The sequence below is a fragment of the Chrysochloris asiatica genome, unplaced genomic scaffold (assembly GCF_000296735.1).
Source record: "Chrysochloris asiatica unplaced genomic scaffold, ChrAsi1.0 scaffold00006, whole genome shotgun sequence".
Classification (NCBI taxonomy): Eukaryota; Metazoa; Chordata; class Mammalia; order Afrosoricida; family Chrysochloridae; genus Chrysochloris; species Chrysochloris asiatica.
The window spans coordinates 1,147,995-1,168,872 of record NW_006408524.1 but is presented as its reverse complement, the minus strand read 5'-3'; the positions used below and the strand labels follow the sequence as shown (position 1 = coordinate 1,168,872).

General features: G+C 51.0%; 2 protein-coding genes across 2 annotated transcripts in view; both read right to left on the bottom strand.

Moving 5' to 3' along the window:
- The window catches only part of AEBP1 (AE binding protein 1), a 9,636-nt gene extending 803 nt beyond the window's left edge, over positions 1–8,833 (bottom strand). Inside the window, exons 1-19 of the mRNA XM_006832253.1 lie at positions 8,614–8,833; positions 6,060–6,389; positions 5,346–5,411; positions 5,106–5,231; positions 4,877–4,954; positions 4,091–4,159; positions 3,924–3,983; positions 3,763–3,804; positions 3,040–3,149; positions 2,819–2,958; positions 2,473–2,557; positions 2,240–2,384; positions 2,072–2,157; positions 1,607–1,730; positions 1,316–1,512; positions 1,062–1,241; positions 561–912; positions 348–487; positions 145–244 (exon numbers count right to left, since the gene is read on the bottom strand). Coding sequence (XP_006832316.1) covers positions 145–244; positions 348–487; positions 561–912; positions 1,062–1,241; positions 1,316–1,512; positions 1,607–1,730; positions 2,072–2,157; positions 2,240–2,384; positions 2,473–2,557; positions 2,819–2,958; positions 3,040–3,149; positions 3,763–3,804; positions 3,924–3,983; positions 4,091–4,159; positions 4,877–4,954; positions 5,106–5,231; positions 5,346–5,411; positions 6,060–6,389; positions 8,614–8,833 — 2,650 coding nt within the window. The remainder of the gene's footprint in view (positions 1–144; positions 245–347; positions 488–560; positions 913–1,061; positions 1,242–1,315; positions 1,513–1,606; positions 1,731–2,071; positions 2,158–2,239; positions 2,385–2,472; positions 2,558–2,818; positions 2,959–3,039; positions 3,150–3,762; positions 3,805–3,923; positions 3,984–4,090; positions 4,160–4,876; positions 4,955–5,105; positions 5,232–5,345; positions 5,412–6,059; positions 6,390–8,613) is intronic.
- A 9,198-nt stretch (positions 8,834–18,031) lies between these two features.
- On the bottom strand, positions 18,032–18,384 carry LOC102824505 (NADH dehydrogenase [ubiquinone] 1 alpha subcomplex subunit 5-like). Its single transcript, XM_006832082.1, has 2 exons — positions 18,319–18,384; positions 18,032–18,199 (listed from the first exon to the last, which is right to left on the bottom strand). The coding sequence occupies exons 1-2, from the start codon at positions 18,382–18,384 to the stop codon at positions 18,032–18,034; spliced, it is 234 nt and encodes a 77-aa protein (XP_006832145.1).
- Between the last annotated feature and the right edge of the window lie 2,494 nt (positions 18,385–20,878).

The window sequence follows — 20,878 nt, the reverse complement described above, 5'->3', positions numbered from 1 at the left end:
TGTCTCAGCGTTCCTGAGCCCCCACCCCACCCCCACATGCTGCAGAGTGGGAACCAGTGGTCTGTCTCAGCGTTCCTGAGCCCCCACCCCACCCCAACCGGGTCTCTCAGGGAAGGTGGGGTACAGGGCGGGCACATGCAGTACCTGTCTTCACACCATGGTTGATGCCACTCACGGAGATGGTAGCATTGGCAATAGGAACGCCCTGTTCATCTGTCACTACCCCTTTGATGCCCCGGTGCACCTGCAAGGAGGGGGGGCGGCGGTAGGCTGCTGCTCACAGGGCCTCCACGGGCCTCCATTGACCCAGTCCTTGGCCCTCTGATGCCCCGCCCACAGATACCTACCTGCTCCATAAAGGTGAGCAGGGCTTCCTTGTTGTTCTCCCACTCTCGCGATAGCTCACTCTCGTGTGGGAACTTGTCACAACCCAGGTAGACTGAGAGCTCCAGGCAGTTGGTGTGCAGGTAACTAAAGTCGTTGATAGCTGGAGCAGGAACAGCCAGCGTCACCACCCTACCCTCACCTTGTCTCCCCCACGCCCCCTGAGCCTCACTCACTCCCTGATCTGGGGTTCCACTTGGCCCCGTTGATGATGCCCTTGCCGCTGGTGTAATCCTGAGCCTGGCACCCTCCGCGATAGGGCTCAGTCATAGTGAGGTGAGTGGAGGCAAAGGAGATGGCCAGCCAGCGGAAGATGGCGTGGTCGGGGGTCTCCTGGGTTTCAGACGCCTCATCCTCATCCTCTCCCAAGGCAGCTGCCCTAGCCGCAGCCAGCAGCTGCTCCTGGCTCAGCGTGCGGGCCATGTCATAGGGGTAGGACACAAGCCGCTCGCCACCGTTCAAGTTCGCTCCCAACACGAAGGGGTTCTTCTCCATCCAGGCGATAATGGCCCGGACTTCTGTGGACACCTGTGAGTCATCAGTGAGGACAAATGAGGCCAGACGCCTGCCTTCACGCAGTTATGTGATGGGCAGATGGCAGACAGCAGGCTCAAACCCAGGCCCTTTAGCCTGAGCATCTGGGATTGAGTCTGGCTAGGGCCCTGTTAGGGTCTCACCGTGGCGTCTGGGGAGAGGTAACGCTCAGGAATGGGTAGGTTGTTGTTGGGGACCCTGTAAGGGACCCATTTCTTCTCCTCGGCAGCCCAAAGCACGGAATTGAGATTCGGGAAGTCCTCGAAGATGTCAAAGCCCTCCTCCGTCCAGAGCCCCAGCGCCCAGTTCCCAAACTCTGAGCCCTGTCAGGAACCGGCCAGTCAGGGCCCGCTGCCCAGCTGCAGCCCTGCCCTCACTGCCCACCTAACCTACCCACCGTCTGAGCTGCCACCTCGTAGCCATCGGGGTTCAGCGAGGGTACCAAGTGGATCCGAGTGTCGTGCACCAAGCTGCGCACGCGCGGGTTCCCGTCGCGGTACTCACGGCACATGTACTGCATGAGGAACAGCAGCAACTCGCGGCCCAGCACCTCGTTGCCATGGATTCCTGCTGTGTAGCGGAACTCGGGCTCCCCTGCAAGGGCAGGAGCAAGCACCTGGCCGCTGAGCTTAGCGGTCCAAGGGATGGAGGACGGGGACGGTGCCAAGACTAGCCACAGGCTGCTCACCTAGCTCATGCTCGCCAGGGTTGTCGGAGATCTCCATGGCATAGATCTTTAGTCCGCGTGAGCTCTTCCCCAGGCTGTAGGTGCGGGTGATGGTGGGACACTCCTCGTTCACCATCTTCATCAGCTGAAGGGGGTGGGCAGAGGATCAGAGCCTACCACCCCTCCCCAAGTCACTGGGCCCCAGCCACTCCCACTATCTGCAGAGGAGCCCCGGTTTTAAGAACTCCTAGAGGAGGGGGTCACTGGGGACCACTGCTGGGTGGAGATGGTCCCGAGGAGCCTGGGCTCAGCATTTCCTCAGGTGAGGGGCTGCCAGCTTCCCTCTAGGGGACCAGCAAGGGCCACAAGGCTCAGCTGTGGTGACACACAGGTGTAGTGGCCATCAACTATTGGTGGGAAGTAACCCACCCGCTGCCCACCCCTGAGCAAAGATGACACTACCAGGCTCAGAAGGACCCGCCTCACCTGGCGCATGTCCTTGTAGCTGTGGTGACGGAAGTCCAAGTTGTCAGTGGCCACCACTTCGTTCTGTACGTAGTAGCTGTGGACAGCTACAGGGGTGGGTGAGCCATGAGCACCCAGCCACCTCCTGGCATCTCCCCCAACCTGCGCGGCCCCACCCTCATCACTCACGGGCCAAGGGGCAGCCGAGCACTTCAAGGCGCATACAGAGGCTGCCGTTCCAGGTGAGGGGGTAGATGCGTATGAAGCGGGCCACCACTGGCTCCGGGAACTCACTCAGCACTGGCGTGTCCTTGTCCACATTCCCTCGAAAGGTCTGGGGGCAGATAGAGAGAGCCTCAGGGAAGCCACCCACTTGGCCACAGCCCACGGGGCAGAGCTGGGCTCCAGGAGGAGGTGCTCACCATTTCCTCATAACCGTTACTGTACATCATCCATGTCTGGCTGTCATTGCTGAATCCCACAAAGAAAGTGGTCACATAGTCATCACTGTGGAGGACAGAGAGGATGCCCCCATCAGCAAGGCCTTTCTATCATCCCGGCCGCTCTGCTGCAGCAGGAAGAGGGGTGGAGGTTTGTGGACTGGCTTCCAGAAACCCTGGGCAGGCCACATGTTCCCTCCACCCTGGTCTGCTCATCTGGAAACCGTTTCAATGTGACAGGGCTAGGGAGCACACATACAGCAGCCTGTAACTCCAGACCCTCCTGCACTCAGCCCAGCCCAACCCAGTGAGCGCCCCAGCAGCATACTGGATGCTGGAGTCACGGCCCTGGGTGATGACACCGGTGAATCTGGTGGTCCTCCTGGTGTCCACCTCGATCCACTGCGTCCGAGGGTCATCCTCAGCACACCACGCCCCATCGTAGTAATCATCTTCATTGGGGCCCGCCTGAGGGGAGTGGGTGGAGGGCCTGAGTGGGAGCAGGGGGAACCCCCGCCCAGGCTGGGAGAAGCCACCCAGGGTGCCCACCTGCATGTTAAGTCGTCCACGCTGGGCCCCCAGGCCGTGCCGCAGCATGGAAGAGGCTCGGATCTGGTTGTCCTCAATTCGGTGTGACTCCATTCCAACAGGGGGGCATTCTGGGGACATGGCACCCCAGGGTGCAGGCCCATTGACTTCACCCCTCCCTCTACCACCCACAGGGCCAGTTCCAAACCACCAGTGCCCATGCTCATCACAGCAAGGAGGAAGACGCACCTCAGCGCCCACTGAATCAGTGGGGACAATGGAGCCACCAGTCCCCCAATGCCCGGCTGACCCAGTCCACCCCCCGTGTGACCCAAACTGAAGTCACAAGCTGCTCCCAATTCCTAGCCTGTCCCTTCACTTCTCAGACCTCAGGCTATCTGAAGAATTGGCAATGATGCCCAGTCCTGAGTGGGCACAAGGCTCGTGTGAATTTGCCAGGAAGCCAATCCCAGGAGACATGCCTAGCTGACTGCCAAAGATATCATCCTCAGAGACTGAGGGTTCCCTTTACCACCCCAGGCCCTGTCCTCCCTCCTCCACACCCACCAGAGCTCGAAGGCCCCAGAGAGCGCTGCTCTGCCCTAGCAGAGCCAGCCGGGGCCCCAGGAATTCAGGAGTACGCAGGGGTTTTGTGTAGGAGTGGCAGACCACAGGGAATCTGGGCCTGGGCCTGGGTCGCAGGATTTGGGGCTTGGGCATCCCCACCCTGAAGGATGGACTCACTGATTTTCTCCACTGGAGCCCACTCATCTTCCTCACTCTTCCCTGGGGAGCAACAAAGGGAGGGTTGCCGCTGAGGGGCCCAGAACACCAGGAGTTCAGATGCTCCCCCACCACCAGCCTCAGCCCTACGGGACCCCTCATGCCCCAGTTCTGCCCCCCACCTTTGTGATCTTTGCCCTTCTCCACTGCCCACTTGTCCTTCTCCTCCTTTTTGGTTTTCCCTGAAAATAAAAGCAAAGCCTGTGAGCCGAGCCCTGGGCCTGGGCTGTAGGAGGACATGTCAAAGGTGGGAGACAGAACCGCTGCTTCTTTCTCCCCACGGACTCACTCAATGTCTCCTCTTCATCGGGTCCAGCATCTGGCTTTGGAGGCTGAGGAAGCCGGAAGTAGTAGTCAACTGAGGGAGGGAAAGGCCTACTGAAATACCTGCTCCCCATCCTCGACCTGGGCGCTGTGAGGTACCCCAGACTCACAGAGCCCAGACTGAGGAGGAACAACACGGCCAGGACAGACAACAGCCTCAGAACACACGGGGATGCATAGGATGGAAGTATAGTGAGCATTCTGGCCTTGGGTCTTTCACCTGAGGAAAGTGGGGATCAAAGCTGGAGGGAGCTAGGTATGGGGCATTGGCAGGCCTGGGATGGTGGCTGGACCTAGCGCCAGGAAAGGCCACCAAGAGGGTTAGGATTTCACTGGGCAGAGGAGAGGATTTCAGAGGGCAATGCCCTGAACAGAAACCTGGGAAAATGTCATCCTGACCACTTTGGGGAGCCTGGGGCAGGGGAAGTGAGGAAAACCTAATAGGGCCTACAACCTTTGACAGGGACGCACACCAGCAGGTCCCACCTACGGGAGATGCTGAGGAAGCAGAAGAAACCAAGGCACCAACAGGGCCCTGTGCTGGGGGTGGGGAGGGATGGCAGGAGCCTAGGACCATCCTCCCAACCCCCCAGTGGTGGCAAAAGCAAAGCCAGGAGGAAGGACAGTAGCTAAGAAAGAATGAACATGAGGGGACAGGGGCTGGGGGCATCACAGTTCTGCTCTCGTTTGGACACTGTGGTCTTGGTTTTGCTCCCTGGGCATCGGCCAGGCCCAGGCCCTGGGCACTCACTGTTGTCGTAGTCAGGGATCACATAGCCATCACCATAGTCAGGGCTGGGTGGGGGTGGTGGGGGCTCCAGGGGCTGCTCTGTGGATACAAGGGGTAAAATGGGCTCAGAGCCCTCGGGACCTCCAACCACAGGCCCAGCCCCACCCCTATAACCAGATCCCTGTTCTCCCCGCAAGTCATCTCTCCTGCCTTGCCATCCAGAGCCCCAGGGAGGATGCCACGGTCCTACCGGTCCCCTCCTCCAGGTCCTCAACCACCAGCCGGGGCAGAGTGGGTGCAGAATTTTCTTCAGGCTTCTCAGGCTTCCTCCTGTTCGGTGAGGGTCTGGGCTGCTTCCGGCGCTGGATGTACTCAACTGAGGAGGAAGGGGCACTGAGGCTGGCCACCCAGGCCCCCAGGCCCGAGGCCCTGCCAGGGACTTCAATGCAGACAAGGCGGGCCCACAGGGGATGGACGGCACCCTACTCACAGTCTTCGTAGTCTTCCCGCTCTATCTGGTCATTATAGTCCAGTGTGGGCAGCTCCTCCTCCAGTTCTAGGGAGAAAACACTCATAGCAGCGCTGCTGAAGACCCCCACCCAGATCCTAACTACTACTAACTATGAAAGCTAACATCTATTAAACAGCCCCAGTGTGGCTACAACTGTCCAAATTTTAGATGGAAAGTCCTGAGTGCCAAGAAACTTGCTGGTCTCAGGCATACTGGGGCAATTAGTCACTCTCATGTTGAGGCCAGACACCAGGCTGGTGCTTTGTGACACCAGGCCTGGCTCCTCTCCTTCCAAACTCTGCCAGGATTTGGGAGAGCCCCACCTGCAACACAGACACTCCCAGAGCAGGTGGGCATTAGAGACCCCAGCAGAAGAAGGGTGAGCCTCAGTGTCTCGGTGCTATTACCCTTCAGGCTCAGATGCCAGTGTTGTACGAGTAGAAGGGTTCTGGACAGAGCCAGGGGATGGTGACCCCAGAACAGTAAAGAACAAAGCCCTTCCACAAGGCCACCAATTCCTCTCCTTACCCATCAGATTGCCAGAGTTCATCAAAACAAGGTCCAAGAATCCACCCTATCAATGGCAGAACTTGAGGGTCTACAGGAAGCAGCGGTCTATGAACCCATCTTTCCACCATCTTGCCCATATCCTAGCAGGCCAGAGCCCCACTCTGGAAGAGCCCTAATACATACCTCCCTCCTGGGGTATTTCCTTGGGGAGCAAGGGCAGCGGCCACTCCGGCACCTCTGTGGGGGTCAGGGTGGGTGGTCTCTTTCCAGCTATAGGCCTCTTGGTGGCCTTGGGTGGCTTCTCCTTGGGCTTCTTGGTGGCCTTGGGTGGTTTCTCCTTGGGCTTCTTGGTGGCCTTGGGTGGCTTCTCCTTGGGCTTCTTGGTAGCCTTGGGTGGCTTCTCCTTGGGCTTCTTGGTTGGCCTGGGAGGCCCCTCTGAGGACAGCTTAGTTGGCTTGGCACCTTTGTCCTTCTTCCCTTTCTTTCCTTTGTCTTTAGCCTTTTCCAGAGGTGCTATCAGAAATTCACATTGAAGTCAAATGGACGGAGAGCCCCTCTATTCCCCAACAGACTGAGCACAAGGACTCCTATGAGTGCTTCATACCGACCGGGACCTGAGGCTCAGGCACTTTTCTAAGAGGCAGCACTGACGTTTGAACCTGGGCTTTCTATAGCTCATCTAGGGCTGTCACCACTCTGAGGACAGAGCACAGGGCACTCAATTCCCATTGAAAAGGCCCTGGCTCCCCAGTTGCCAGATCCTCAGCAAGGTCCCCCTCGAAACCCAATCCTCACTGCATCCCCAGTCCATAGCCTGGGCGGGGTCGGTGGGAACCAACTACTCAGCCCTGGAGGTATGTGGCCAAGGGGGCGGCAGTATCATTCCTCACCCAGGGCCTTCCCTGAAACCTCCCTGCAGGGACAAGAACAGCATCAAAGAAAAGGGAATACTGCGTAGGTCTTGGAATCCAAAGAAGTGATCTAGATAAGGTCCCTGGGCCTCACAGAGGACAGGAGGGGGCTTGGGGCAGCCTGTCACCTCTTCTGCCTTGGCCTCACTCAGAGCCCTGGGGAAGGAACAAGGGTCCAGGCATAAGACTGGCTGATAGGAATCTTCCCAAGACTCTGAGCCCATCCCCAAACTCACTACCATTTACGCAGTTCTGACTCAGCGACCCTGTATAGAGGTGCTAGACATCTTTCTGCGAGCAGATAGCCTCTTCTTTCTCCCAGGGAGGAACTGGTGGTTTGGAAGGGCCACATTTTGGTTAGCAGCCCAACAAGTAACTCACAGTACTACCAGAGCTCCTTCAGGGCCCTGAGCAAGAGCTGCCAACACATCCAAGAACCCAGGAATTGGGGTGGGAGGCAAAGCGGGTTCCAAGACCTGCCCAGAGGGTCAACCCAGGGGTTGACCAGAAAGATCTACAGCTAGGACTGTAGGAGCAAAGCCTGCTGAACCTCAGGAATGATTGACTACCGTGCCTTGTGGGAGAGAGAGAAACAGATCTATCTGACACCCTTCTGAGATCACAATAAACAGCTAAGATTTATTGACAACTGATTATGTAAGAAGCCCTGAGTGAAATAATTCCTTAGTGCATCACCCCAGTAGTCATACTCAAGGACTGCCCCCTACCCCTGCTGGAGTCCTGGTGTGGTGCTATCAGATAAGCACCGCTAATTAGCCAACAAACTAGGAAGAAGGAGTGATGAACTACTTCTGAACATTTAGTCCCTGAAAATCTTATGAATAGCACAGAAACACTGTCAGATATAGTGCCGGATAATGAGCCCCTCAGGTTGGAGGGCACTCAAAATGCAACTAGAGAAAGAGCTGCCTCCTCAAAGTAAAGTTGACTGTGATGGTGCAAATGGAGTAAAGTCTGTGGAAGTAAAACCCACTGGGAACTTCATTTGCTGATGGGGCACAACTCAGAATGAAGAGAAACAGCTGTAAAAATATTTTCAGGAGGGACCAGTTGCTGAAGAAGGATATCATGTTTGGTAAGGTGGAGGATCAGAGAAAAAGAGGAAGACCCCTAGCGACAGGGATTGGCCAAGTGGCAGCATCAATGGGCTCAAGCGTGGCAACAATTGTGAGGTTGGCCCAGGATCCGGCAGCGTTTTGTTCCTCTGTGCATAAGGTCGCTATGAGTCGGCACCCACTCGATGGCACCTAACAACAACATTAGCCACAAGGTGAGCGGTTCAAATCCACCAACCGCTCCTTGAAAACCCTATACAGGGTGGCTATGAGTTGAACCCGACAGAACTTAACAACACACTACCCCTAGGAGTCTGGGGTGGGGTGGGAGTGGGAACTCTGGAGGCCCTCCCTCTCTGCTGCATTAGTATTCCCTCCCAGCAAAGGTCTGAGTGCCCCTATTGGAACAGTAAGCCTGCGACATAACCCAGACTCGGAGAGAGGTCGAAGAGAGACCAGCAGCCCCATTTGGCTCAAGCCTCGAGCCTCTGCGATTAATTATCTGAGCCCCCAACTCCTTAGAGGCGTGCCTGCCCGGTGCGCCAAGGCTAAACCTGATAAGCCAGCAGGGGCCGCACCCTACCCTTCCTTCGCCTCCCGCCCCCCACCCCTCATCCTGAAAAGGATGGGGCTCAGTAGAGGCTAGTGCGCTACGGAGCGTGCCCACCTGGGCAGATTGCGGGGCGCACAGACCCTGCGCGCACCACTGGCTTCATACTAGCCCAAACCACTTCGCATCCCGGCTCTTACCCTCTCTTGCTGCCCCCGGCCGCGCCTCCTTCTTGCCCTCTGTCTGGATTTTGCGGACCGGCGGGGTGGGCTCTCCGTCGTCCTCTCCGGTCTGTGGCTCCACTTCGGACAGAAAGCCCTCGAGGAACTCCTCGATCTCATCGTCAGTCAGCACGGTCTGAGGGCGCCCCCAGGGACACAGCGCCAGCAGCAGCAGGAGGCAGCCGAGCAGGGGCGCCATGAGGCCGCGCTCCTGGGGACCCTGGACACAGGGGGCGGAGGGGATCCCCGAGGGGCTAGAAGATGCAGGCCCTCCCGGCTTCCGCGCCCGCGCGCTCTGTGCCTCTCGGACCACCTCTCCAAGTCTTCCGGAGCCCGGGCGGAGGGGCGCGGGGGCGGATGGGGAGGAGCCCGCGCCGACCGCTGGGACTAAGCAGCGCACTTGGCAGCTCCCTGGGCGCGAACTGCCGGAGTGGCCTGGCTAGAGGCCGTCTACCAGGTCTGGGAGGTGGGGGATCCGAGGGAGCTCGACCCCCCCTCCCCCACACCACACCCCCACCCACTCTCCGCACCTCCTGTAAACTAGGATTCAGAGAGAGACGCCCTAGCCGAGCCCTCTAGAGGTGACCGGTAGCCCCCTGGGAACTCCCGGGAATAGCGAACTTCCGGGACCCTTTCCACTTCAGAGGGCCGCCTGGGGAAGTCAGGGGCTCCGATGCGTCCCATCTTTTCCATGTTTAGAGCTTTGGCTTGGCCAGGCCCCGCCCGATTATCACCAGCCCCATTCTAGTGGCTGTCCGGCCTCATTCAGTCACGCAGCGAACACAGGCACTCTGCGCGGGACTGGAGGAACAGAGGCTGACCACCACTTCGGGACTCAGCGGGGACTCAGAGGACCAGGAGCTGGCCTGTGACGACATGACATTATCCCCTCTCCTCCCGGGTCCGAGCATACAAGGTCAAGAGCTTGGGCCACCCGGCACTCCCAGGAGGGGTGCCTGAGTCCTGGTGGGAATGAACCTGTTTACCTGGCCTCTCCCGCGCATGAACACATGGAACAGAACAAAGGGTGAGCTAAGTCACACTCAAGGGGCAGTGTCATGGGCAGCACCTAAGAGGCCAGTTCCCTGCAAGACACAGGAGACCAAACACTGTCCATGGGGGCCTGGACCAGCTAGGAGACTGGCATTAGCACTCTAGAGCCAACAAGAAAAAAAGCTCTGTGGTGGAAAGTTCAATGAAAACAGTATCCATCCATTGTCTCCACACACACACCCCCAAATATGAGGTGCAGATATCTGGAGTACCAAGACCCCCACAACTCACACCCCACACCATGGGAGGCAGGGGGAGTCCTGGTGTGGCACTGTAGGACAAGCACTGGACTGCTAACCACAAGGTTTGGCGGTTCAAACCCACCAGCCATTCCTCATAAACCTTATACAGGATGACTCTGAGTTGGGACCGACTCAACGGCACTTAATAACAACAACAACAACAACAACAACTCTGAGGAGTGGAGTCTGGTGTGGTACTGCAGGCCACTGCTGCTGCTGGTAAGTGCTGTTGAGTCGATACCAACCCACAGCGACCCTGTATAGGGTTTCCGAGGAGCAGTTGGTGAGCTTGAACCGCCAACCTTGCTGTTCAAAGCGACCTTGCAATCCAGCGCATTAACCCACAGCGCCACACCAGGACTCCTAGGTCAGTTTAAATCACAAGGTTGAAAATGAGGGGATGATAAAGGCACGAAGTGACTGGCTTACAAGTTTTCAAGAGGGAGTTTAATAGTGTGTGGGGGAAGATAGAATCTCCACTGAATAGTTTTCATCTTGTCTAGATGGGTCTGGTTAAAAGAGATGGGGATAAGATTCCTATACGTCATAGTGACTAATTGCGACTGTCACAATTGTAAAGGTAGAAGTTCTATAACAAAAACAGGGAAGTAGTTCATTTTACAGTCCAGAAACAGAGGACCCTAGGACCATCAAGGGAGAAGAGTATGAACAGAATGCGAGACCCTATCCAGAAAAGTAGTGATACCAGAGATGGAAGCAGAGATGGGGACATGGAAAGAGGGAGCAGCTGAGGAAAAATAAATAAATAAAAATCACTAGATCAGAAACCCTAGACAGGGTCACGATGAGTCAGAACCAACTCAATGGCAATTAACAACAACCCTGAGGGGTACAATTCTTTCCCATCAGCTGAGATCCCACCATACTTGTCTTCTTCTCATCAGAGTCGGGTTTTTAAATGGCATTTACAATAGCTGCCGCTATCATGAGCACCTGAATTGGGTAGTCAGAGAGTCCTAGGAAGGGTTAGTAATGCCTGTCACGAGTTAGGCATAAAGAGTTCGACTATGTGTGCCAGCCATTTACTATGAGGCTTCATGAGGGGCACATGTCGGAGCCCAACTGAGCATCACAGCTAAGGCCAGAGCTCCAAACAGTACTCCTCCTAGAAGGAGTAAGTGTTCAAAAAAGGAAATAAAAAGGGGGTGGGGAGTGGTCTAAATGCCGGTCAAGTTCAGAGCAATTACAGCCTTGACAAGATCATCTGGGTACTGTGGTACTACTCTATAGTCAAGAGCTGGTCTCTGGAATCAATCCTATCTCTGCCCTTCCCCGACATGTTCTCCAGGGCCACTCCCACTGGATAAGGAGGGCATTGACCATGCTCCTGTCATGGCCACAAGAGTGAGGGTCAGCATACTCAAGCACACACACACACACCCCTGGGGATGGAGCTGAGTCCTAGTCATTTCTCTTCAGAGACCAAGTCTGCCCAGACTATTAGAGTTTCCTGGCCTGCCACATCGCCCCTGCTGGTCTCGTGGTTAGGAGGGTGAAGCAAGCTCTTTCCCATTACTGCCTCTGTAAACCTCTGAGTCATGACTCTGGAAACTTTGTCTTGGAATGTCTTGGAATGTGCTCAGTGTGTCCAGGAGGGAGATCTGTATGGGTGAGGGGCCTAGGGAATGTCCTTCCCTCAGAACAAGGTCTGTGTTTTGCTGACTTATCACATGGATAGGATTTGGAGTGACATCTCCAAAGGTGAAAACAGAAATCTTTTTTAAAACATGAAAATAAAGCAGGCCTCTTCTCAGCCCCAGTGATTCATCAGTGGGAACATGAGCAAAAATTCTCCTGAAAAACTCAGCTCTCAGGGAGGGGAGAGGGTCTGGGCAGGAAGAGAAAGCAGGCAACTGATTCCTTCTAGGCCCAGAGATCCTTCATAGTGGGTGCGGCCTGGGGCTCCCCTCAGGTGGATATGCACCCAGGAAGTCCTTTAGACATGGGCCTGAGGCTCTGCCTAGGACAAAGTGGCCCACATGGCCTGCAAGGGAATGGCCGTCCCTCCATGAGGAGTAACCAAGGTGGATGCAGGAGACATGAAACTCACCATCCTAGGGCCAGGCCTGGATAAGAGCCCATGACTTCACTCATCCCCTCAAAACCCAGGTTGCTCATGGCTCACATGTAAGTGCTCCAGACACTGGCATTCTTTGTGCAGGTCTGCTGGTCATCTGGATTCTCTGCCACACACCCCCACCACCATCCCCAGCTTCCTGACAGAGGTATTTATGGATTGCTGCATCCTGGCCCTCCCCTCAGTGAAAGTCTGCCTAGGGCGCCATAGCAGAACTGGGCCTTCTGGTGAGGCGATCTTGGCCTGCAGGACTTTGCTGCTGCACATCTTGTTAGCAGAGTGTGGCACATTCTTCTCCTACAGCTGGCCAACGGGGTTGGAGAGAGGGCAAGGAAAGCAGGCGTGTGGTTTGCACCTCTCCCTCTGACAGGGCGTGTATGGGCCAAGGACACACCTCTGAGGGCCATTCAGAAAGAACCGGAAGTCGAGTAGGGTCCACTGCAAACATCAGTGAGAGAGGCCACCACCACGGAGTGAAACAGCCTGCAGACTCTCCTGGGAGCTAAAGTCAGGGTGATGGAGAGCATGCAGGCAAAGCTATTAAGTAGGGCACACCACGGCTAGAAGACCACAGCTCCAAGAAGGCACACTTTGCCCTTCCTGGACTTCCCCCTGCCTGAGAGAGCCAGGAGCTCCCATGCTAGGGAGAGAGGCAGAGCAAGAATGAGAAGGAACAGGTCTGGGAATTGTGGGATTCGTGTATGCTGGGGAGGTCCAGGGTGGGAAGGGATTTGGAGGAGAAATGGAAGCTTTTATTTAAATTGGACTTGATATTTTAATACCTTAACACGAGACAGTTCTATACCTAGCAAGTGAGAAAAAAAAGTCTCCAGTTGCTTGGGAGAGGGAGAGCACATTTGGGTGAAAATGATGGCATTTCCTGATTTCTCCACTGAGATCAGACCCTTTAGTAAGAGTGTCTTTTGAAATTGTGGCTTCATGGGGTGAGATGGGCTGGGGTGGGGTGGGGGGCTCTGTGACACTGAGGGACTGACATCTCTGACAGTCTGCTCATATGATGGTACTCATTCCAATGACATTCAAGTGACCAGCAAGGCAGGGCTCCAGACACAACCCTGCTGCCATCTCTTCACAAGACCTGGCTTTCATCCCTTCCTTCCCTGCACCTCAAGGTCCCCACCTTACAAACCTGGGTGATCACACCGCTTTCTTCCCACCCTCACCCTCTGGGGCTCCATCTCCAGCATTGCTGACCATCATTACTGTCCACATCTAGGGAGTACGGCCACGGAGGAGGTGGGCTAAGCCCAGAGGCCAGTGTCTCGAATGCACTCCAGGTCTGGACTGTTTGTACTTCTACCTGAAGGGATCATTCCTGGTGTCTGTCCTCACTGGACTGAACCTCAGAGGAAGATTTTGACTGTGCGTGCCTGTGGTTCATGTTCAGCCTACTCCGTAAATACTTGCTGAATGAACCCATCCATGACTCACAGACAGCCTCAGCAGAGGGGAGAGGGGTTGGCTGTGTGGAAATGCGTGGGTGAGGGGCAATGTTCTGTCCTATTGACCCAAAGGCCTGAGCAGGGAGCAGGTGAGACCACAGGCTTTTTGGTCACAGGGTCACTGAGTGAGGCAGCTTCCTGACAACGTGGCCTTGCAGATTCTGGCAGGGCTGTCCAGGTGTGCTTTACCACACTCAGGAAGACAGGTAGAGATGCTCTACCCACACACATGCACAATCAAAATCTTCCTCTGAAGAAGTCCGGTGAGGACAGACACCAGTAATGATCCCTCCAGGTAGAAGTACAAACAGTCCAGACCCGGAATGCCCTGAGCAATGGAGGGAAAATGGGGGGAACACCAGCAGAGGGGACAGTGTGTTCCCAAACCATAGCCTCAGGGTCAGGCCAGGTCTTAGTCCTTTTGTGCCTCAGTCCCTGGCACATTGAGTGGCACAGAATGGGCACTGGATCAATGCTTCTTCATTGTATTACTCCCCAACTTCTAAATGAAGACACTGAGGCCCAGGGAGACGAGTATGAGAGAGATGAAGAGAAAGTCCAAGGCTGGACCCCGTGCTCTGTTCCTGACTGCTCTCCAGGCCACTGGAGCACCTCGTGGGATCTTGGGAGCTGCAGGACACAGGGCAGCCAGGCTTGAGAGAGTGTCCCAAAGGAGGGGCAGAGCCTGAGGCATGAGGCTGAAGCCTGAGAGGACCCAGCCAGCTCGTACCAGGCCCCTCTGCACAAAGAGGCTTCATCAAGTCTTCCTGAGCGATGGCTTCATCAGGCCTGCTGCCTTCCCTACAGCTGACTGAGAAGGAGGAGGACCACTCCCAGGCCTCCCCAGGCTCCAGAAGGCAACAAGGCTGGTCTTGCCTGATGTCCTGAGGAGCACTCCTATTTGTAGCTGAAACACCTGGTGGGCACCTGCTCCAGTTCAAGGTGTCAGCCTGTTTGAGATGGAAGGAGGTGTGGCTTCCAAAGCCAATACAGACAGGACACTGTCTGGTCCTCCATGAAACTGGCAGAATCATTTCTGTGGTTTCCTCTAACTCAAAAACCACATGTGGACTTTCCACCGTGCCTGGCCCCCAGCTCCCAGGTTTGCTGAGTGAGCAGAGCTACTCTGAATTCCTTCCACCCACTGTGGGGCAGACGTCAGCCAGACCAGAGCAGCCTCAGAGCGCAGTGGAGGCACCGAGCACGAGGGGCGGGGGAACAAGGGGGGTTTCCACATGACTGAGCCCAGTGAGTAATTTTGTGGTTCCCGATTCCTGTATCTGGGAAAGAGAACATACAGTGTAACAATTAGCCCAGTGTTAAACCAGAAAAAGAAGAAGTTATTCAAAACAGGATTTCATGGGGGGGGGAAGCAAATCATTGCTTTCCTCAAAATTAATTCCAGATTCAACTTACAGACATAAATGTTAAAGAGAAGCCATGAAAGTATTAAAAGAAAACATAGGAGTCTCTGTTTACCTACTTGGGCACAGAAGAGATCTAAGAAGAGACTGTAAAAGGAAAAATTGACAACATAGCATCAAACTTTTTACTTTCTGTTTTTTAGTCCAGTTGGTTCTGACTCATAGTGACCCACTGTGTAGGGTTTCCGAGGAGTGGCTGGTGGGTTTGAACCACCGAACTTGTGGTTAGCAGTGAAGTGCTGATACTACAAGCGCCACACCAGGACTCACTTTCTGTACATATATCAAAATATGCTGAAATGAAGCTAAAAAACAAACAAGAAACTGGAAAGGGTTGTCAATTCTTATGCCAGAGAGTGATTATCCTTGTCTTCTGTGGTCCCCAGCTCTCCGCTAACCCACTGTGTCTTCTCTGTAAGCCTCAGTTTCTCTCATCTCTACAATGGGAAAATAGCAATACTACCTGATCCAACCATGCTCGAATCACCCATCAACACTCATGGAAGCAGCAGTCAGGAAATAAAACAATGCACTGCATTAGGCAAATCTGCTGCATAAGATCTTTTTAAAGTGTTGAAGAGCAAAGATGTCAACTTGAGGACTAAGGTGTGCCTGACCCAAACCATGGTATTTTCAATAACCTCATATGCATGTGCAAGCTGGACAATGAAAAAGAAGACCATAGAAGAAGTGATGCTTTTGTGTTATGGTGTTGGAGGAGAATATTGAAAGTGCCATGGGCTACCAAAAGAACCAACAGATCTGTGTTGGAAGAAGTACAGCCCAAATGTTCCTTGGAGGCCAGGATGGCCAGTCTTCATCTCTCATACGTTCTCCTATCTAAAGTATCACTCAATTCACGGTAAAAACTTTAAAAAACCAAAACTAAATTAAACCTCCGTAACCTGGTGTCTTACTTACGTAACGCTACAATCACAAATGAACCAACTCCACAGCACATAATCACCACCACCACTACAGCAAATACCACAAGGAGACAACTTTAACGAAAAGAAGTTCACTTTCTCACAGTTTGTTTCTGTTGTGTCATCGAGTCAGCCCCAGAACAAAACATTGCCCCATCTTGCCCCATCCTCAACAATCGCTGTTACACTTGAGCCCACTACAGCTGCCACTGTGCCTGTCCATCTCACCAGAGGTCTTCCTCTTTTTTGTTGACCCTCCAATTTACCAAGCATGATGTCCTTCTTCAGAGACTATGATGATGTCTCACCATCCTGGCTTCTAAAGAGCATTGTGGCTGTACTTCTTCCAAAACAGATTTGTTTGCTCTTCTGGCAGTCTATGGTACTTTCAATATTCTCCTCCAATACCATAACTCAAGTGTATAAATTCTTCTACAGTCTTCCTTATTCATTGTCCAACTCATATGCATATGGAGTTATTGAAAATACCATGACTTAGGTCAGACACACCTTAGTCCTCAAACTGACATCTTTGCTCTTCAACAATTTGAAGAGGTCTTGTGCAGCAGATTTGCCCAATGCAATACACCATTTGATTTCTTGACTGCTGCTTCCATGAGTGTTGATCATTGAACTGAACAAAATGAAGCCTTTGACAACTTCAATCTTTTGCCCATTGATAAGAATGTTGTTTATTGGTCCAGTGGTGAGGATTTTTTTTTTTAAACATTGAGGTGCGACCCATACTGAAGGCTATGGTCTTTGATCTTCATCAGTAAGTATATTAAGTATATTGTATTATATCACTTTCAGAAAGCAGTGTTGTATCATCTGTATATCTTAGGTTGTTAATGAGTCTTCCTCCAAACTCAATGCCACATTTTCTTCATATAATCCAGCTTCTCAGATTATTTGCTCAGCATACAGATTGAATAAGTATGTTAAAAGAATACAACCCTGGCACACACCTTTCCTAATTTTAAACCATTCGTTGTTTCCTTTTCCTGGTCAAACATTTGCCTCTTGTCTATGTACAGGTTCCTCATGAGCACAGTTAAGTGTTCTGGAATACTCATTCTCTGAAATGTTGTCCATTGCTTGTCATGATCCACCCAGTTGAAGGCCTTTGCGTTCTTTCTGGCATCCTCTGCATTCAGCCAAGATCCACCTGATGTCAGCAATGATATCCCTCAATCCACATCCTTTTCTGAATCTGGCTTGAACCTCTTGCAGTTTCCTGTCAATGTCCTATTGCAGCTGTTTTTAAATTACCTTTAGCAAAATTTTACTTGCAGGTGATATCATAATATTGCCCAATAATTTCTGTATTCTGTTGGGTTACCTCTCTTGGGAATGGGCATAATATGGATCTCTTCCAATCAGTTGGCCAGGTGTTGGTCTTCCAAATTTCGTGACATAGATGAATGAGTGCCTCCAGTGCTGCCTCAGTTTGTTGGAAGATTTCCATTTGTATTCCGCCAATTCCAGGAGCTATATTCTTTTCCAATGCCTTCGATGCATCTTGGACTTTTTGCTGTAGTCGCATTGCCTCTCGATCATATGCTACCTCTTTTAACGGTTGAACATTAACCATTTCTTTTTGTTACAGTGACTCTGTGTATTCCTTCCATCTTTTTTTTTTATAGTTATATACTTAAATTTTAATTCAAAGCCAAAGAGGTTAATAAGCCCAATTTAAAATGTTATTACCAGTTTCTTTTCATGACATTAAACAGCTTTACTCTTCCCAATTCACTGCAAGCAGTGACATAGAAACTTGAGACAAAAACAGTAATAGGTATCTCCTTCCTATTTTTTTCTGGGGTAAGAAGAAACAAATTAACTGATGTGCTTAAGATACCACTAGAATATATTCACCTCTGGTTATGACCTCTGCACTGAAGATTTGTAGGATTTTAAAATAAATAACATTAAAATCTTCCCACAATCTTGATCTATTTAAAGATTTTCTTCTTTGAAGTAATTTGAGTAAATGCTTTATGATCTAAAAAATTGGCTCATAAGTCCCTGGTATCAAAGTAATTGCTAATTTTTGTAAGTGCCCTAAATATATTCTACTGTCAAGCTTCTTGATTTTAAGATGTCAGCAATATGGAACCATCTTAATAATATAATAGAACATTTAATTTTATCACTTTCTCATCAACACAGCAAAATCCCTTAATGAGGATTATATTGGCCACTTCCACTGATTGGCAGGAGGCTCTTCCACTAAAGGCTCCCATGGTTTCCAAAGCATCATTTTTCTTGCCAGACGCAGTTGATTTTCAGCCTGAAAAATAACTTCCTCAATTTGTCCACCCTGAAGTTGATCTTCTAATTTTTTAACATCTGGCTCAGCTTTCACCATATTTAGCTTCTCATTTGTAATCTCTTCAGTATACTTTCTATAGGCTGCAGTTTTAGGCATTTGCTCGAGAACATCAAGGATCTTTGTATATATAATATCCCTAGTCTCTCGTGCGGACTGTCACATACAGCCAACGCCACCAGGCCAGTGGTCTTCTTCAGCAGCCCCGCCATGATCACACTCCCATCTTCTTTTGATGCTTTCTGTATCATTCAATTTTTTTGTCCATAGAATCTTTCAATATTGCAAGTCAAGGCTTGGATCTTTCGTTTTAGTTCTTTCAACTTGAGAAATACTGAGCATGTTCTTCCCTTTTGGTTTTAAAATTCCAGATTCACACATTCCATTATACTACTTGACTTTGTCTTCTTGAGCTGCCCTTTGAAATTTTCTATTCAGCTCTTTTACCTCGTTGTTTATTCCATTTGCTTTAGCATCTCTGTGCTGGAGAGCAAGTTTCACAGTCTCTTCTGACATCCATTTTGGTCTTTTCCTTCCTTCCTGTTTTTGTTTGTTTGTTTGTTATTTTTTTTAATTGAGTGAAGGTTTACAGAGCAGATCATCAGTTTTACACTGAACAAGTCATATACTTTGCTTCATTACATGTTCTTCAGTCAGGAATTGGTCAAACATGCAATCAAAATGTATTGATAATTACTGGCGATTAGAATACAAAGGTTGAGAACAAAGAGGAAAAACAAAGAAATATGGCCTTGGTGACAGAACTGATGCTGGAGATCATATGATAGAATTTTGCAAGACCAATGATTTCATTGCAAATACCTTTTTAAAAAACATAAAAGATGACTATACACATGGACCTCACCAGATGGAATATACAGAATCAAATTGACTACATCTGTGGAAAGAGACGGTGGAAAAGCTCCATATCATCAGCCAAAACAAGGCCAGGGGCAGACTGTCAAACAGACCATCAATTGCTCATATGCAAGTTCATTCTGAAGCTGAAAAAAATGAAAACAAGTCAACGAGAGTCAAAATATGACCTTGAACATATGCCTTCTGAATTTAGAGCCCATTTAAGAACGGAATCAACATATTAGACACTAATGACCAGAGACCAAAAGAGCTGTGGAATGACATGAAGAGCATCATGTTGTTGTTGTTGTTAAGTGCCGTCGAGTCGGTTCCGACCCATAGCGACCCTGTACAGGGTTTCCGAGGGTGTAAATCCTTACGGGAGTAGAAAGCCTCATCTTTCTCCCGCGGAGCGGCTGGTAGTTTCGAACCGCTGACCTTAAGGTTCGCAGCCCGATTCGTAACCACTACACTACAGGAAGAAAACAAAGTTACGAAGAAGACAAGGAGGATTCCTGTGATGGCTGCTTCCTGGAAAGCGGTGTTACGTGGAACCTCTTAGCCTTAGCATGTGGAGCTCCAACGATGGAGTACTTTAAAATTAGATAGACTTCTATATGCACACCTTTTATTTTGGAACCATCAACCCTAAAGATCCATTCATCTAAGACGCCAGCAAAAGGGCCTCAGTTTCAACACAGTTGTTATTAGTTCTGATTTCACTGCTCATGGTGTTGGCTGGTCTTGAAGCAGGAGAACAATCTTAGCAATTGTTCTGTTAGGTGTAGCTCTTAGCATCATGGGCATTTGTGCCTGTTTAGGGGTCCATAGAGTACTGGTGTGGTGCCCTGGGTTAATGTGCTGGACTGCGAAGTGAGTTTGAACCACAAGTTGAGCGGTTCAAACTCACCAGCTGCTCCTCGGAAATCCTATATAGGGTCGCTGTGGGTCAGGACTGACTCGACAATACTTAACAACAACAGGGTTTATGCACAAAAGAGAAATGGACAGATGTGATTCTGAAGGCCCTTCAGAATCAGACCTCACTCTGAAACCCTTTTTAACTATTGAAGTTAAAACTGAGCTTTGATGTCTGAAACTTCCCAAGAAACACATAGTAAATCACATCATTTCACCTTTTAGATGTTTCCCATTAAACAGAAACAAATTAATGTAAATCAAAAGAGGAGAAAAAGACATTTTTTGCTTTAAAAATGTACTGTAAAGTGAAAACTGTAGTTCATATTTGATAATTGCAAAGAAAGTGGAAGAAAGAAAAAGATGACTGAAATCTTCTTATTTAGCAGTCCCTGAGCTCAGGATGTAGGAAGCAGGAATCCCTCGCACAGCATCCTGGGAAATCGCCATTGTTGGCTATAATTGCTGCCTCCTGAATCAGAGGAGTCTTTCTCCGTCTTGTCACTGTTTTGTTACGTGTTTTGTTACGTCCCAATTAATACTGTGCTTACGTATGCAGTGTGGTGCGTTAAAATCTTTGGGGAAAAGAAAGTTTTCAAAAATATATTCAATGTATCTAATATTGAAATGGGGAAGTAATTTAATATTAAAGTCTTTATGTTGAACATTGAAATGGAGAGAAGATACACTTTTTATTTAAAAACAAACAAACAAACAAACACCTTTAGATAGGTTATCTGATGAATTCCCCCATGGTGAGAAGAGCTATATTAAACATAAAACCACATGTTGGGAAAGAAAAACAAAAGACAAGACAAGGAAAAGATGAAAATGGATGTCAAAAGAGACTGAAATGTACTCTCCAGCCCAGAGATGCTAAAGCAAAAGGGAGAAATGAGGAGGTAAAAGAGCTGAAAAGAATATTTCAAA